We start from the raw sequence: 15,643 nt of genomic DNA on the forward strand, positions 1-15,643 counted from the left end.
ACCTCTGGATGGTGTGACATAAATATTCCTCCTCCATCCAGCAGGAACCCTGAGTGCTGCTGGATTCTCTCTCTTGTCACACTATGTTTGTCAGCCAGTAGCGACGCTCTTATTATCGTGCTGCATCTCGTCTTGTCTTGTGCTGCAGGGACAAGGCCACAGTGCAAAACCAGTTAGTGTGTTGGCTCATTATTAACCAATAATGGAGAATGTTCGTGAATGTGAACATTTGGAGTGAATAAAGCAAGACTTGTGCTCTCCGTAGTGTTCCCGGTGCCAAAAACAATGTCCTCACGTATCTTGCGTCAAGCGTGGCAGTTCTACATTTTGTTTCAGTGCACCTTTGAACTTTTGTATCTAGGTGCCTGTGGAGCTTGTGTACATTTTTCCTGTAGTGAATACCAGGATATTAGAAAGAAGACCAATTTATCTGTTGTCCCAGATATTTGACTCCTTTCTTTATAAATATTTTAGATGAGTTTACAGTTAATTGCAGCTGCTCCTTGGCATTGAGAAGTTTCTTTTCTATTAACACTTGTTGACTTTTTGCTCATTCTATACTGCAACAAACAACATGTAAATGGTGAGCATTTGTTCACGCTTGTATTTTGCGTGCCATCTATGGAGACCAGGGTGTGTCGTACAGAATAAACAAGGCTCAAGAGGATATTTGTTTGATATGACACCTACAGTTATGTGTATTTAGACAAGTAAAGCCTCTTCTACAGGATTTTTTGATGGACAACAAAGGCAGTTGGTTTAGGACAATTAATGTCTTACTGAAATGATTATATGCAACATTTTCAAAGTGGTACAGTGTGGCACACCCTAAAATCTGATCAAATTAATCTTTTTTCCTTCTCTCCTAGATCTGGGCTCACTATCCTGGGATGATTTGGAGAATGACCTTCCAGATGAGTTGATTCCTAATGGAGGCGATCTGAGCCTGATGGGTGGAATGCCCTCAAATGTAGGAGCAGCACCTGGGGCTGGTGGGCCAGGTGGAGCACCTGTTGTACCGGATGCGGCCGCCAAGCACAAGCAGCTCTCAGAGCTCCTTCGAGCAGGTAGCACCTCCAGTATCACAGGTGCAGGGCTGAACTCAGCTAGCCCTCAGCCAGGCGGTATGGGGCCTCAGCTGGGCACACCACTGAGAAAGAGCCCCCTTGGCCAAGGTTCCCCCAACAACCACCCGTCCCCCCAGGCCCAAAAAGCTGGAACACCAACTGGAGTAGCAGGACAGAACAACAACAATAACACTGCAACAATGGGCTTGAACACAACAGGTTTCAACCAGGCCATGATTAACAATAGCCAGGGCCATGCTGGGCTCCTGGCCCAGGGTGGGCAGTCCCAACCTGGGCAGGTGATGAATGGCGGTCTTGTACCTGAAGCTGGGAGAGGACGGGGAGCAGGAGTAGCAGGCATGCAGTACCAGGCATCAACAATGCAGGGAGCTGCTCCAGGACCAGGAGGAGCAGGGAGTGCATTGGCAGAAACACTCACCCAGGGAGGGCAGCAGATGGGGGCTCACAGCACCCTCGGTGCAGCCCAGCAGGCAGGCAACATGAACAAGGTGAGTCACAAACTATTTTTCAATTTTGCATTTTGCAGCAAGAATGTATCGGGGTATACAAGAAACATGTTTTCACTTGGCACATTTTAACTTAAAGACTCTTTGCTCTGCCTCTGACAACAGCTCCAGTTATATGGCAAACTGGCTCAGTTATCAACAATCATATAATCAATCAAGCTCAGTCCTCATATTAAGAGTGGGGCCATGGTGGTTCATTTTTGAAAAGCATTTGTGAGTATGTGATAATTGCTAGAGCTCAGCTTTATGTAGCTTTTAATTGGCTGGTTAATGAGAGTGGAGATGCTCCGTGACTGGCCATAACTCCACTCAGCGCTTTGTCTCAAATGACTTGGCCCACATGCCAAATTGCTCCTTTTTTTGCATGCGCCGTGTATACATGTGTATCTGTAGACTCTCTGGCTGCTCTGTTGGTTCTTCTGCACAGTTTTCCCTCTCTCTTCGCCCATTTTCTGTGCTTGGATTGTTCAGAAACGAAATGTATACTCCACACTTGGCAGCTCCACTCTAGAGCTTGGCAAGGAACTAATATTGACACTGCTGTCAACTGCTCAGTCATTGTTATGATTGTTCTTGGGAAATTATGTGCGCGTGTGAGTTCATAGTGTCATTGGCTGCTTATATGTAAGCTTGCCACCAGTGCGGTTTCACAGGAAATCAATAGGAAACCGTCTATTTTACTGGCTGTGTGTCGGAGCCAAAACTCTGAAGCCGTACGTAACCACAACAGATAGACAGATGCTGCGAGTTACTGAAAAGACACTTGGAGAGATAGTGAATGTGTGTGTCGAGATTTATTCTCAAATAGAGTATGCACACTTGCTTTAACCACAAGGAAGATTAAAAGCTGATGTACTGATGACTGTCGGCATATGCAGGAAAAGGCACACGTGTGTGTGTGTGCGTGTGTGTGTGTGTGTGTGTGTGTGTGTGTGTGTTGTAAGCTTAGCCGGTCTCCTGTGATTATCATGTCACCAACTGCTCTAGAAATAAAACCCACCAGACCAAGTCTTTGTGTGTGGCTTCCTCTATTGTGCTTTAATCGCAGGTTGTAAATCTCTTTCTGGCCATTTGTGTTGGTCAGAGGCTGCTGTCACTCCTTCCCGCCCCGCGCTCCTTTGTTACTGCATATGCATGAACACTCCCCTCGCTTTCTCTGGCTTGTTGGATGGCTGCTTGCCCTGTCAGTCACATAGGGAAAGACGGGTATTGTAAACCACTTAATCAGTTAGAATGACAGAGGGCGAGTGCAGTGAAGGAAGAAGGAGGGAGGGCAGCTCAGCTGTATAGTCTGGCCTGGCAGCAGAGCACTGAGATGATAGTTGGCTGCTGTCCTGCCTGCCGATGTGTGGAGTGTGTCAGAGAGCGGGGGACTGAATGGGAAGAGCATAGCAGAGGGGGTGTGCGCTTGTGTGTGCGTAACTGTGTGTGTCCGCCTGCTCAGCTGTGTTGAAAGGCTGCCAGTGTCTGGTCGACTCAGCTGGGTCTTTTTTATCTGGTCTGTTGGAGCGGTGTCAACAGCCTGAGGGGATACGGCCTGGCATGGCAGAGTTGGGTCTGGTCTCCCAGCAGCTCCGTGGTTGAGAGAGAGGCGGCAAGTTGATCAGTGTGTAAAGCATGGTACTAACAAGGATTTTATTCCCCCTAGGGCCTCACATCTTAATGTATGCTGTCATGCTTGTTGCTGAGGGTGGGTGATGTGGGTAAACTCACATAAATTGATTTTCTGGAAATTTAACTGAGAAACTAAAGTAGATAAATTAACTCGTTGATCCAGTGAAATGTATCTCTCTTAAATAAAAGTACCTGTCTCACTGAGGCAAAATTCTTGTAAATTCAATATTGCCATTAATACGTTTTTTTTATTTCTTTTTACATACACTGGTACAAGTAACTTTTAAAACGGAATGCAATCAAATTGTTTTTAACCTGTACCAAAGCATTTTTTACCTGCACCATTTGGCGTATTTGTCCTTTCTTTAAGGATTGCAAACTTTTCCAATTCGTCTGATGTGAGAAGGTAAAGTTAAAATCTTACATTTTCATAGTCAGGGTCATTCTGAACAGGACTCATTGAAGTTTTGCGCAGACCTGTTAAGGATTTTTTTTATGACCGTTTAAGTACAAACAAATTGTGTATGGTACAATGTAAATGGAGCCAACTTTCCCCCGAACGTTTTTTCCGAACTATAAAGCAAAATTATTTTCATTATGTTCATAATCTGGGATTCCCAACAGGATTCAATAGCACATTTCATTTAACTTATTAGAGTTTAATAATTACGATATTTTCATTGTGCTAAAAATAATTTGAATATGATAATGTGTAGTGAAACGCCTCATGGTCAAATTCAAGATTTTGAGCAGAAATCCATCCATTTTCAACCAACCTGTTATGGACACAGTTTTATCATATTAGAACTTCTCATTTTAGATATTCAACAAGTTATTTATTATATATTTTGCAATATAATGTTATAAAATAAAAATATAATTTTTTTTAAAATTATTGCTCAGATGCAAGTCTTCCTTCATGCTTTTTGAACACTTTAAATATCATAACTGTAACGGGCACAAATAGATGCACATCCCATAATTATTTCCCAGCTAAGATATGATGGAACCTGGAGAGGAGATGCATAGATTTATAAATTTTGTATATTTTTCATGTATATTTTGTCAATAAGTCATTGCAATCAGTCAGTCAACTCAATTTCTATGTGCACTACCATGCGTGTGATGTTTCAAGCACTGGATATTAAAGGCTGAGCTACCTCAAATCTCTTACCGGTCAGATTTTTATACAGATACTCTTATGTCACATCGGGCTGGGCAACATGGTTGATATGACAGTCATGATATGAATTGGAATAATTTTGAAACTCTTACAGTACACCTTGCCTTCCTTAATGCAGTAAGTTAATTAGAGAGTCCTAATTAGGGGAAAAGCGTTTGCAGCCCTACAGGTTTGTGTTTTCGTTCCACTGGTAGCAAACTGTACCACCGGCTAGCTTGGGAGGAGAAGGGAGGTAGCGGTGGAGGAGGGGCAAAAATGTTGGAAATGTTTCTGTTGTCCAGGGCAGTAGGAATCCCTCCTGCCAATAGCTGGTGACATGCTGAGCTGTCACGGTGCCAGAGCATGGACTGGTTTAGACCAAACCAAGCACAGTCATCCTGGCACAGCCAGAGTATGTAGTGACAAATTGGCAATGAAATGAAGGCGGATTCTTTTTTTTGGCCTGTTTGTGCTGTTTTGACAAATGCAGGTGTAATCTGTCATTACATCCAGACTTGTAAAAACATAATCAACTGTGCCTGTGTGCTGCGTCTGATTTAGCTTAGCTAATGAGGCCTCATAGTTTTCACATAGATGTTGTCTGCTAGTTAGGAAATAGTTGGATGTTAATGATTAAATGACAAACAAATGGTGTGACGGCTAGAGATACATCTTTAATATTTGTATTATTTAAGTTATTAACTCCCTGACCAAGCTCCTAAACAGTAGATTGCACTGTCAGTGTGTAGAAACAATGCTGCTAAATTAATATATTATCATATGTCTGTTTCCAGATGGGCCTGGGCAGCAATGGGGGTCCTTTTGGGGCCCAGCCCTACGGTCAAGGTGCCACAGGGCCCAGCCAGCAGCTAAACCCTCAGCAGCAGCTCCAGAACAAGGCTGCACTTGCCAACAGCCTGCCACCCTTCCCCAATGAGCTCAAAGGGGCCGCTGTCACAAGCGTGTCAAACATGGTTAGTTTGTACACATATTGAGACATTAGCATACAGATGATAACACAAATGTTATTAGACACATGTTAAAACACATGACGTTCAACCTATATTGGCGGTACAAGTCATGGAGGCGTGAACAGTAATATGCACTATTTCAGAATTATATTTCAAAGTTACCAGTTTATTTTTGACAAAATAAAGTCATTGCTTCACTGTTGCATTGGCCAGAACGTTCAGGCTAAAAATGATAGTCATAGATTTTATAATTATTAGAGAGTTTTCAAAGTTGGAAACTTTCCATGGGAATTAATTGAGTTTATGGGAATTAATGGGGAATAAACATAACATGGAACTTAAATATAGTGGGGAAATATATTCTAGCATAATCGTAAAACAACCAGATTTCATGCAAGAACTCTTGAATATCTCTGCTATTCCTCAATCACATGCACATAGCACACTGCGTACTGCAGGGCTGCTGAGGCCACGCCCCCTACATGCACAGATGATTTCTAGAACCCTGGACCACACTTTTGAGCCCAGACTACATAACTATAGAGAGCTGACAAAACTACATATTTTTGTCGGCCAACCCGGAAGTTAGCATCGCCACGGGGCCCATTGAGAATTCGCCTATGGGTTTTTGCATTGGATTTTGGATCGTTGCAGAAAATAAGCTCTGGGAAGAACACACGTTTCTGATGATGACACGTTGTGTTCAGCAGGATAATCTTCATAAATGAACACCGCTTTAATGATGTTTGAAGCGTTAATGCAGCTAACATTATCCTTTAGCGAACTACACCACGGGGGGGGGGGGGGCAACCATAATTATTACTAAACATGCTGATCTATCTTGATGAGTTGCAGATCTGTGTCCAACCCTTCAACTCTAACAACGTACATCTAAAATCATTGTTTCACTCAGGGCTGCGCGATTATGGCCAAAATGATAATCATAAATATTTTGATCAATATTGAGTTCACGATTAATGATCTTGATTATTTTGTTGATTTACCAAAATAGGTTAGTTTAACTAATGGGTTCTCAACGCTGTAGTAAAGATAACAGTTGCTATTTTAGGCTACTATTGTTATTAATAATAACATATTCACACACATTAGCACAATAAGCAGTGTTTCCCCTACCATTATATTAAGGGAGGGGGGTAATTTTGTTTAAAAAAAATCTATACAGCACCAAATCACAATAGAAGTCATGGAAGGTTATCTTTTATTTCGAACAGATCTATACCTTGTCATTTTATTAAACAGTCTAAAGAGCCCTATGTTATTTATCTTTTTTACACAGCCGCATGTCATTTCTGTTTCTACGTGGTTGCGCTCCAATACACATATACATGCACACAGGTGAGCACACTCCCACCAGCGGACAGATAGTGGGCGTCGAAAAAACACTGACTCTCTGCGAGTAGCAGCCAGAGTAGCTGTGCTGCTACCTGATGTAACATTTTCCCCCACGTTACTTTGTCATCTGTGACTGTCTGCATCCAAGAAACTAAGCTGTGCTGTGCAGGGAATGGCTCTGATTGGCTCATGGAGGCATGCGATCAGACAGTAGTTCACGGAGTGCTAGATCTGCTTTACAAAAAACAAAAAAAACCCTTTAATACAGAGCGTTCTATGAACGTTATGATACATTTTAAATATCGCTCGATCACATGAATTTGATCGTGGAAAGCCAAAATCGTGTTCACGATTTAAATTTGATTAATCATGCAGCCCTAGTTTCAGTATTAACCATATTCGACAATGATTAACTGTTGAAGTAAAATTGCTGTATTATCACTCGTCTTGTCCTGTACTTAGCTTGCTGAATGACCACACTGTGTGTGAGAGAAGTACTGAGATCATTTACATAAGTAAAAGTAGAAATCCTGAAGTCTAAAAATTCTCCTGTCAGGTAAAAGTGTCCTGAATTCAAGATGTTACATAAGTAAAAGTACTTAAATATTGTCAACAAACTCTTTACAGTATCAAAAGGAAGTACTCCTTTTTCAGAATAATTTCTTACATAGGGTTATGTTTTTGTAGAAAATTATATTCGGTTTTTATCACTAACAAATACATGTAAGAGCATTTTTATGTAGTTCGTCAATGTGGAGACTGATTTGCCGCCTAAACGTGGAAACCTAAAGTGTTTAGATTTTGAACAGCCATAACTCGTGTCTCACTTAAGATAAAATAATAATAATAATAATAGTAATAATAATATGAGCAGCTCCTGGTGTTTAACATGCTGATAATGACACATGGGGAAGAATCATCAAATTAACTGGTGTATCATGACATTTTTTAGGATTGGTGAAAACATGTTCTCTCCTGTATACAATTTAAATTTGTTCTTTCACGCTTCAATAAAGATCAGACTGGTTACGTTCTAAAAATCATTTTAATCGTGGTCTTCTTTTCTTTGTCAACCATGCAGCAGCCCCAGCAGCAGGCGGCATTGCTCCCACTGGCCGGCGGCGGAGGTGTGGCAGTGCCTTCGGCAGGCCCCACAGCTGACCCAGAGAAGCGCAAACTGATCCAGCAGCAGCTGGTCCTGCTGCTTCACGCACACAAGTGCCAGCGACGGGAGCAGGCCAACGGGGAGGTAAGGGCCTGCGCCCTGCCTCACTGCCGCACCATGAAGAACGTCCTCAACCACATGACCCACTGCCAGGCCGGCAAGTCCTGCCAGGGTGAGTTGGAGTATTTGAACCTATCAGATAATTAAATCAATTGAATAATATCCTGCGGTTGAAAAGTGTGAAGAAGTCAGCAGCCCTTTTTACTGATTGAGACTTTGCTGCTGTGTGGTTATATTATTAAAGGGTTGAGACAACATAAACTCAGTCCTTTCTAGTTTTTTAATCAATATTAATTCCAATCTTGACAGAGTAAAGAAATACATTCTGGTTATTTGATATCAGGATCTTTTGTAAAATCCTCAGCTTAGTTTTAAAAAGACATTTTAATGGCAGCATTTAGAGATGACACAGATCACACAACCACCTCTCCTGGATATATAAAAATGGCACTCATTAAGAAGAAAGAAGAAGATTACTTTATTAATCCCACAATGTGGAAATTCAACCTCTGCATTTAACCCATCCTTTTTTCACACACAAGTTAACACACCATGCAAGGAGCAGTGGGCAGCACATTACTGCGCCCGGGGAGCTGTGCAGGGGGGTTAGGTGCCTTGCTCAAGGGCACTTCAGTCCTAGACCTGTCAGTACCGGGATTCGAACCGGCGACTCTCCAGTTACAAGCCCGATTCCCGATTATTGTTTTATGTTTAAGGCACAATATCTAACATCTCAATTAAAAAGTGTAAGTTATTGCAAACCTGAACTTTGGACAGTGTGACAAAATCTGCCATAGCTTATTAATATACACACGCCACCAACTGGACAGTGGTGCAAATTACTTATAATTAAGCTAGATTGCCTCCAGTGTTTCTAATCAGTCAACATGATGGTTGGGTGGCCTTCAGTTTATTGTGTTTCAGTCTTCTGTTGAGCCACTGGCCCCTGCTCCTGTCTTTCCTGTGTCTGCACCAACATTGCTTTAGTGAAAAGTTCCCACAAGCTACTCTGATTCAAATTTGGCTCCATGTCTTTGCTCTGGCTTTGGACTAAATAGTTAAAGTTAAATTTCAAGCCAAACATACTCAAAGGCCAGAAGTGTGAAGGAGTCTATGTCTCTGCTTCCTGCATGCTGGCTCATTCCCTCATGCCCAACATAGTTATCATCTCTAAGATTTCAGATTTATCTGATGTCTGTTAGTTCAATTTCACCTGAGGGACCTTGGAGTCTGCGGTATAACTGGTGCTTGGATTTGCTTTGGACCTCAATCTGAGCTCTTTCCGTTGTTCATCGCTGCTCACTAAATCTACAAAGAGCCACCAACATGATGGCTCTAGTACGTTTGAGTGTTCGCCAGTAGTATTGGCGTTCTTACAAAGATAATAAAATTTAATTGTGTTTATTTGTGCATAGCCCTTAGAGCTGGAAGCCAGGTAGTAATTGTATATGGGCTAATATTTAGAAGTGCCAAGCAGCTAGCAGGGCTGATTTTAGCCTGCTGGGGATTTCTTGTCAGATTAGCTGCTAGCACATTAGTCTGGCCACTGATGAAATGGAGCGCCTCAGTTTGTTCAGTCACGCACTAGGAAATACGGTAAAGTTTCCTTTCAGCTGGGCCAAACCGACAGCCTTTCAAGAGTGGAAATTAGTGCAGTGAGCTGAACTTGAGATCTTTGAGTTATGTACAAGCATATTTATTTTCTCTAGTTTCTCTCGTAAGCTCTGGCTGTCCATCTGTCTCAAGTCCAATACATTTTACTAATGTCCCTTATTGCCTGGTACCAGGAGTGAGCTAAGTCAAACTGAACCATGAAGTGGAAATTAGGCATAAGTTTCAGAATGCAACTTACATTTTTTGGAAACACTGTTGCTGTATTTGCGGATTCAGAAAAAAGATGCTGTATTGGTCATGTGTGCACACTTTGATATAGAACAAAATAATAATAATATATACCGTAATATAATATAATAATACAAAATGAAGCAGAGTGTAAAAAGTGTTGGAAAACAGCCATTGTAACATTTGTTATTTCAAGGTAAATTTGATGTCATATTGATCATTCCCAGTGTGGTGACCAAATACGGCAAACTGTCAGCATCAAGTGTCTAAACCCTGTTGCTCTCTCTCTTTCTCTTTTTCTCTGCAGTGGCTCACTGTGCGTCGTCCAGACAGATCATCTCCCACTGGAAAAATTGCACACGACACGACTGTCCTGTATGCCTGCCGCTGAAGAACGCCAGTGACAAACGCACCCAGCAGCGTAAGTGCATGTTGCAGGCTCCGGGCCGCTGCTGCTTGACCATTGTTATGTTGCTCGTAATCACCACAGACACCAAACACAAGGCTGAATTACTTCCATTGACTGTGTTGAATAAGCGGGACATCGAGACATGGCGAGCTCTGTGTTCGTCTTACAAAGGCCTCAGTCTGTATCTCAGTCATTACGGGAGATTATGCCGGCATATTGAGCTCCAGTACTCCATATTGGCGGCCTTAGAACGAGTTAGAGCTGCTTTGTTGAAACCAGATGTTTGTGTGTATGTTTTAACATTCAGGCCATTCATTTCTGCGTTTGTGCTCCTTCACAATGACTAAAAGCCCTCAGTGAGTAGGAGTGTGGTCCTGCTCAGTTTGTAATCTGACACACAGGAGGGATAGTAGTGTGATGGAGGGAGAGAGGGAGGAAACAGACCGTGTGCTAGAGGTGTCCCGCTGAGCCATTGGCTGTTTACTGCTACTCCCCACTAGAACAGAGCCGAGTTTGACACTCACTCTGCCTCATACTAAAACTGTTTTCCTTTATGTTTTTTAGTTTTTCTCGCTCTCCATGTAACTGTTGTCTCTGGTTCACAGTCTGGTCTTTTATGCCCAACCATCTTTTCCATTCTTCTCTGGATTACTTGCATTAGTTGCTTTAAAGCTTTCTCTCCTTGTTTTTTGTTCCCTCTGTATTTTTTCTTTACTTCACCACTCTGCTCAGCATCTTTCATCACTTAAAGCATTCCATCGTTGGTCTGTCCCTGTTTGGCTTGCATGTTAAAGAACATGACGCCGAGGCTTGTGTCACTCCTGCCAACACAAGCAGAGTGCAGTATTTCTTTGTTCTGCCTCCTCCGATTTTTGTCTTTGCACAAACTGGGAGCTGTTTTGCCCGACCAAAGCCTGAACCCTGAAAAATATGCTAATGCTCTGTCCCCTGAAGGGATTTATGCATGTATTCAGTTCACTGCTTTTTAAAGTGTTTAGCCTTACATTATGTTCTCACTGTATCGTGCTGCCATGCGGCTTCGTTTTGCCAGAGGTCTAAGTGTGTTCACTAGGTATTTGGTACTACCGGTTTTTCTACCATGTTTTGCCATGTTTTCACTAAAAACAGATTTTTCTACATATTTACTGGGCTTGGCACAAATTGTAAACAGTTGCATTTCATTGTCATACTCTAACTGGTGCAACAGTAGAGTAAGCAAGATAAAAGATAAAGATAAAAACCATTTCAAACCGCTGACCTGTATATTTAATATGACTGTACCTGAGTGTTTGGACTGACGGCTCCGTCTCTCTCTTCAGCCATGTTGAGCTCCCCCAATACGGGCCTCCAGAACCCGATGTCCTCAGTCGGTGTGGGCCAGCCCAGTGCTCCTACCATCAATACCTCAGCCCCCATAGACCCCAGCTCCATGCAGAGAGCCTACGAAGCACTTGGGCTGCCCTACAGCAGCCAGGCCACTGGGCAGGCCCGAGGGGCCCCAGGGGGCCCGGGACAGACGGCAGGCACACAGAACACACAGGCCCAGCAGCTTCCGCAGCAGATGAGACCCATCAATGCACTTGGTAACTCAAACAATCTGATTTTATTTGCATAGTTTCTTTCAGCACACACCCAACTGCAAGGCTCCTAAATGGGTCTAAAGAACATACGGATTTAAACAGATTTAACAAAATAGTTAGGATGTCTCGTTCGCATCTTAGAGACAGAGTCTGATCCTTTTTTTAAACGTCAGCTGTCGCACAGGTGTTTTAACTTGCAAAGCTTTGGTGCACTGTAATGTAACGAGTGCAACTGTCGTCAACACTCCTCCACTCCACCCTGCAGTTTAAAAAAACTCTGCAAAATGCAATATGAAACATTACTTGTTATTTTCCTAATTTATGTACACTTGTTTGATTTCAGCTAAGTGTAAAAGTTTCTTGCATTTTGCTGTCATTGCAGACACGGACCGCAGCGCAGACGATGAAAACGTGCAAGCAAAAATTGATTAAGAGTAAAAGAAAAAAGTTATTTAATTCATGCAAAAGATGACAAAAATAATCAACATTGTACAGGACACTTTTACAAGTAGAGAGAAATTACCTCAAGGCAGTGGCAATGTCAGTAAGGTTACAGAAAGAATTTCTTGTTTTATACTTTATTCTGCAAAAACAAACAAAATAAAAACAGCAATTTAAATGAGCAGCTTGGATGCAGGCATTTCGTTGTCAAGTATATATTACATTGGATTGATTTAAATAACTGTGCAGCTAGTTTCAAAAGGCGTGGAGGCCTTTCCTGATGTACTTTCAAATGCTGAAATACCTCGATATTTCTTTTTCCCCTCTTCTTTATCAGCTCAATCCCTTTCTATTGTTAGTTAAAAATGTACTTCCCATTTTCCTCTCTAAATATAGAACATAACTTCCAGCTCCATATTGCAATACTGTTATTGTACGATGATCAAGTTTCCTCTAATATCTATAGTAGCGGCTTGTGAACGGGGTTAATGGGGTTTACAAAATCTGACCAATATGTTATGTATGCCGATTGTTGTACATTCTCATGCTGATCTCTTTATGTAGATACAAAATTCAATAAAAATATTCTTGAGAAGAAGAAAAATAATCAGGATGAGGCCTTAATATTAAATTACTCAATTGGGGGCAAAACAAACTTGATTATGATATCTCTTAAAAAAAATAAAAAAATACATCAAAGAAACACTGTTGATTTAAGTGTTGATTGTCAAGCTGCTGCTTAATTAAGCCAAGCTGCTACTTAAATGTGTTTTCTTTTCACAGAGTACTCCTCAGTTGTACACATGGCGGCCATATTGTATACTCTGAGCTTGGTTTTGAAATCGAGGCGGTGCTGTTTGCTCACAGCGATCTGTATTTACAGGTAACCAGATGGCTCTTGGAGGTGCGACACTGGGCGTGACCACTTCAGATCAGACAAACCTGCACACGGACTCCCTTCCCAACACACTCAACACTAACAAGTCAGTGCCAGCTAATAGCTACATTGCATCTGTTGACCCTTAACGTTTCTTTCATTGCAGGAAACTATAATAAACACAGAATTAAAAGCTGTAACTTCTAACCTCCTCCTGTTCCACCTCCAGTCAGCTGCTTTCAGACGGGTCAGCTGTGGGCTCGATGGGCAACCTACCCACAGCAGCACCCATCTCTGCCACCGGCACCAGGAAAGCGTGGCACGAGCACGTCACTCAGGACCTGCGAAATCACCTCGTACACAAACTGTAAGTGCATCCCCCTGCTGAGAAGAGTTTCAGAATGATTGTTGATGACCCTCTCGTGAAAGTTTCCAGGCACAGCTGTTGAAATTGGAGATAATCATTGCTGCAAATTCCATTTTTCTCTGGCAGAGTACAAGCCATATTCCCCACCCCTGACCCGGCAGCTTTGAAGGACCGACGAATGGAGAATCTTGTGGCCTACGCCAGAAAGGTTGAGGGGGACATGTACGAGTCAGCTAACAGCCGGGTACAAAGCCTTTTTTTTTTTTTTTTTTTTTGCATTGTCACAAAAATATACCATATGCTCATTGTTTCTGTCAACTTTACTGTCTTCAACTTACCCTCTTCCTCCTCTCAGGATGAATACTACCATTTCCTTGCTGAGAAAATCTATAAAATCCAAAAGGAACTGGAGGAGAAGAGGCGCTCAAGGCTACAGAAGCAGATCATCAACCAGGCACCATTGGCCGCCCAGGGGACCCAGCAGCCCGGCCTCCCCCAGCCCAGTGCCTTCGGCCCAAGGCCACAGAGTGAGTACCATGTTTACAGGAGTTACAGAATTTCAGGTAAAAGCTCAAATAAGTTTCTTTAAATAGTTTTGGAAACCTTGGACATCAATTTGTGCCCTTGATATACTAGATACTTTATGCCGTTTCACGTATGTTGATCTTAAACAATAATTCTTCGCATGGCCAAGTTGACATATTACCCGGCGAGGGCTGCTTCATACTGATAACAATAAATACCGTGAGACGTTTTGAGAGATTTTTCAACCCGACAAGATCTTTCTTTTCCCTTTTATACTGAGATTAATAAACCTTTAATGTCTATGGTTGTGCTAGGCCTCTGCATGAAATGTTGTGTATCATTGTGATAAGGTTTCTTGATATGTCAGGTACTTTATTTTCTGACAATAAAAAACATTTCCATCTGGTTGCTTTTTATCTATAGATGATGCATAGGTTTCTTAATTGAAATTCCAGACAGCTGCTCTATATAAAGTCATTTATCTTGTTAGATTTTTCTTGTATTGTTGAATAAAGTTCAGGATGGTTAACTCTGAAATGGGAAACTATGGCGTGTTTTTTTTTTTGTCTCATGAGTTTTATTTCTGCTTCATAGATGGACCTGTTCCTCTGCCCAACATGCCAAATCAGATCATGAATCGCATGCAGGTTTCACAAGGTATGTCGTGGATGTTTGCACGTTGTACATGGTATTTTAAAATTAAAATAGAAATAAAACAAACATGTGGAAGATGTACAAAGAAAGAGGGGGGATGGGGGGGGTACTAAGCTGCATTATCTTGAAGTCTGAATTAAGCAAGATCAGAAAGAGACAAAAGTTTTTGCAGTGTTAAAGAAGACACCTGCTGCACAAAGCATAACTACAACTACTAACTACTCTAACTGTAGCTGAAGCCGCCTGAAAATTGACACACGTGAAGTTGAATTTAAACTAAAACTTTGTGTGTCAGCCTGAAGGAAAAAAGGTAAAAACTTTCCCCACTGTCTTTTATTGTGTAGAAGTTCTGCTTTTGTTTGGCCATTGCTGAACATTGTGCTCCACTCTTCTCTACAGGAATCAACCAGTTCAACCACATGGCTCTGCCCAACGCCCAGATATCCCAGACGCCCATGGGAGCCCGAGCTGCCTCACCCATGAACCACCCACAGCAAATCAACATGAGCTCCGTCCCAGCGGTGAGGAGGGCCACGCAAATCACCACGCACGCACGCACGCACGCACGCACGCACGCACGCACGCACGCACGCACGCACGCACGTATATACAGTAATATAAATAACTAAACTAAATTCTGCACAAACTACCTCAGGCTTATTGAAAAATGTAGTTGACTGGTCAGGTCATGAGCTGGTGAATTTTCAGATTGACGACCAGGTGGAGAGGGAACAAAAACACCAAAGACCTGTTAGTACAAGTAGAAACAGGTAACTTGTAAAGAAGAGAACATAATGTTTTGGCTGATAAAACCCTGATACCAAAAACCATTAAAAAAATATATATAAATAGAACAAAATGCATGGATTTACATAAACTAGTTTATCAGTTTGAACATAAAATATAATCTTTGTACAGTTCTCATTTGAATATACAGTCATGGAAAAAAATATTAGACCACCCTTGTTTTTCCTTGCTTTGTTGTTCATTTAATGTCTGGTACAACTAAAGATACATTTGTTTGGACAA

The 15,643-nt window shown here is 41.9% G+C and overlaps 1 protein-coding gene across 2 annotated transcripts in view; it reads left to right on the forward strand.

Annotated features, from left to right (window-relative positions):
* Positions 1-15,643, forward strand: part of crebbpa (CREB binding protein a) — a 49,379-nt gene that overhangs the window by 14,398 nt on the left and 19,338 nt on the right. For both annotated transcript variants that reach the window (XM_059336095.1, XM_059336104.1), the window contains exons 2-12: positions 870-1,576; positions 5,165-5,344; positions 7,776-8,031; positions 10,069-10,182; positions 11,490-11,753; positions 13,075-13,174; positions 13,298-13,435; positions 13,562-13,679; positions 13,791-13,962; positions 14,555-14,617; positions 15,014-15,135. In XM_059336095.1, coding sequence (XP_059192078.1) covers positions 870-1,576; positions 5,165-5,344; positions 7,776-8,031; positions 10,069-10,182; positions 11,490-11,753; positions 13,075-13,174; positions 13,298-13,435; positions 13,562-13,679; positions 13,791-13,962; positions 14,555-14,617; positions 15,014-15,135 — 2,234 coding nt within the window. The remainder of the gene's footprint in view (positions 1-869; positions 1,577-5,164; positions 5,345-7,775; positions 8,032-10,068; positions 10,183-11,489; positions 11,754-13,074; positions 13,175-13,297; positions 13,436-13,561; positions 13,680-13,790; positions 13,963-14,554; positions 14,618-15,013; positions 15,136-15,643) is intronic.

The sequence above is a fragment of the Centropristis striata genome, chromosome 1 (genome assembly GCF_030273125.1).
Source record: "Centropristis striata isolate RG_2023a ecotype Rhode Island chromosome 1, C.striata_1.0, whole genome shotgun sequence".
Lineage (NCBI taxonomy): Eukaryota > Metazoa > Chordata > Actinopteri > Perciformes > Serranidae > Centropristis > Centropristis striata.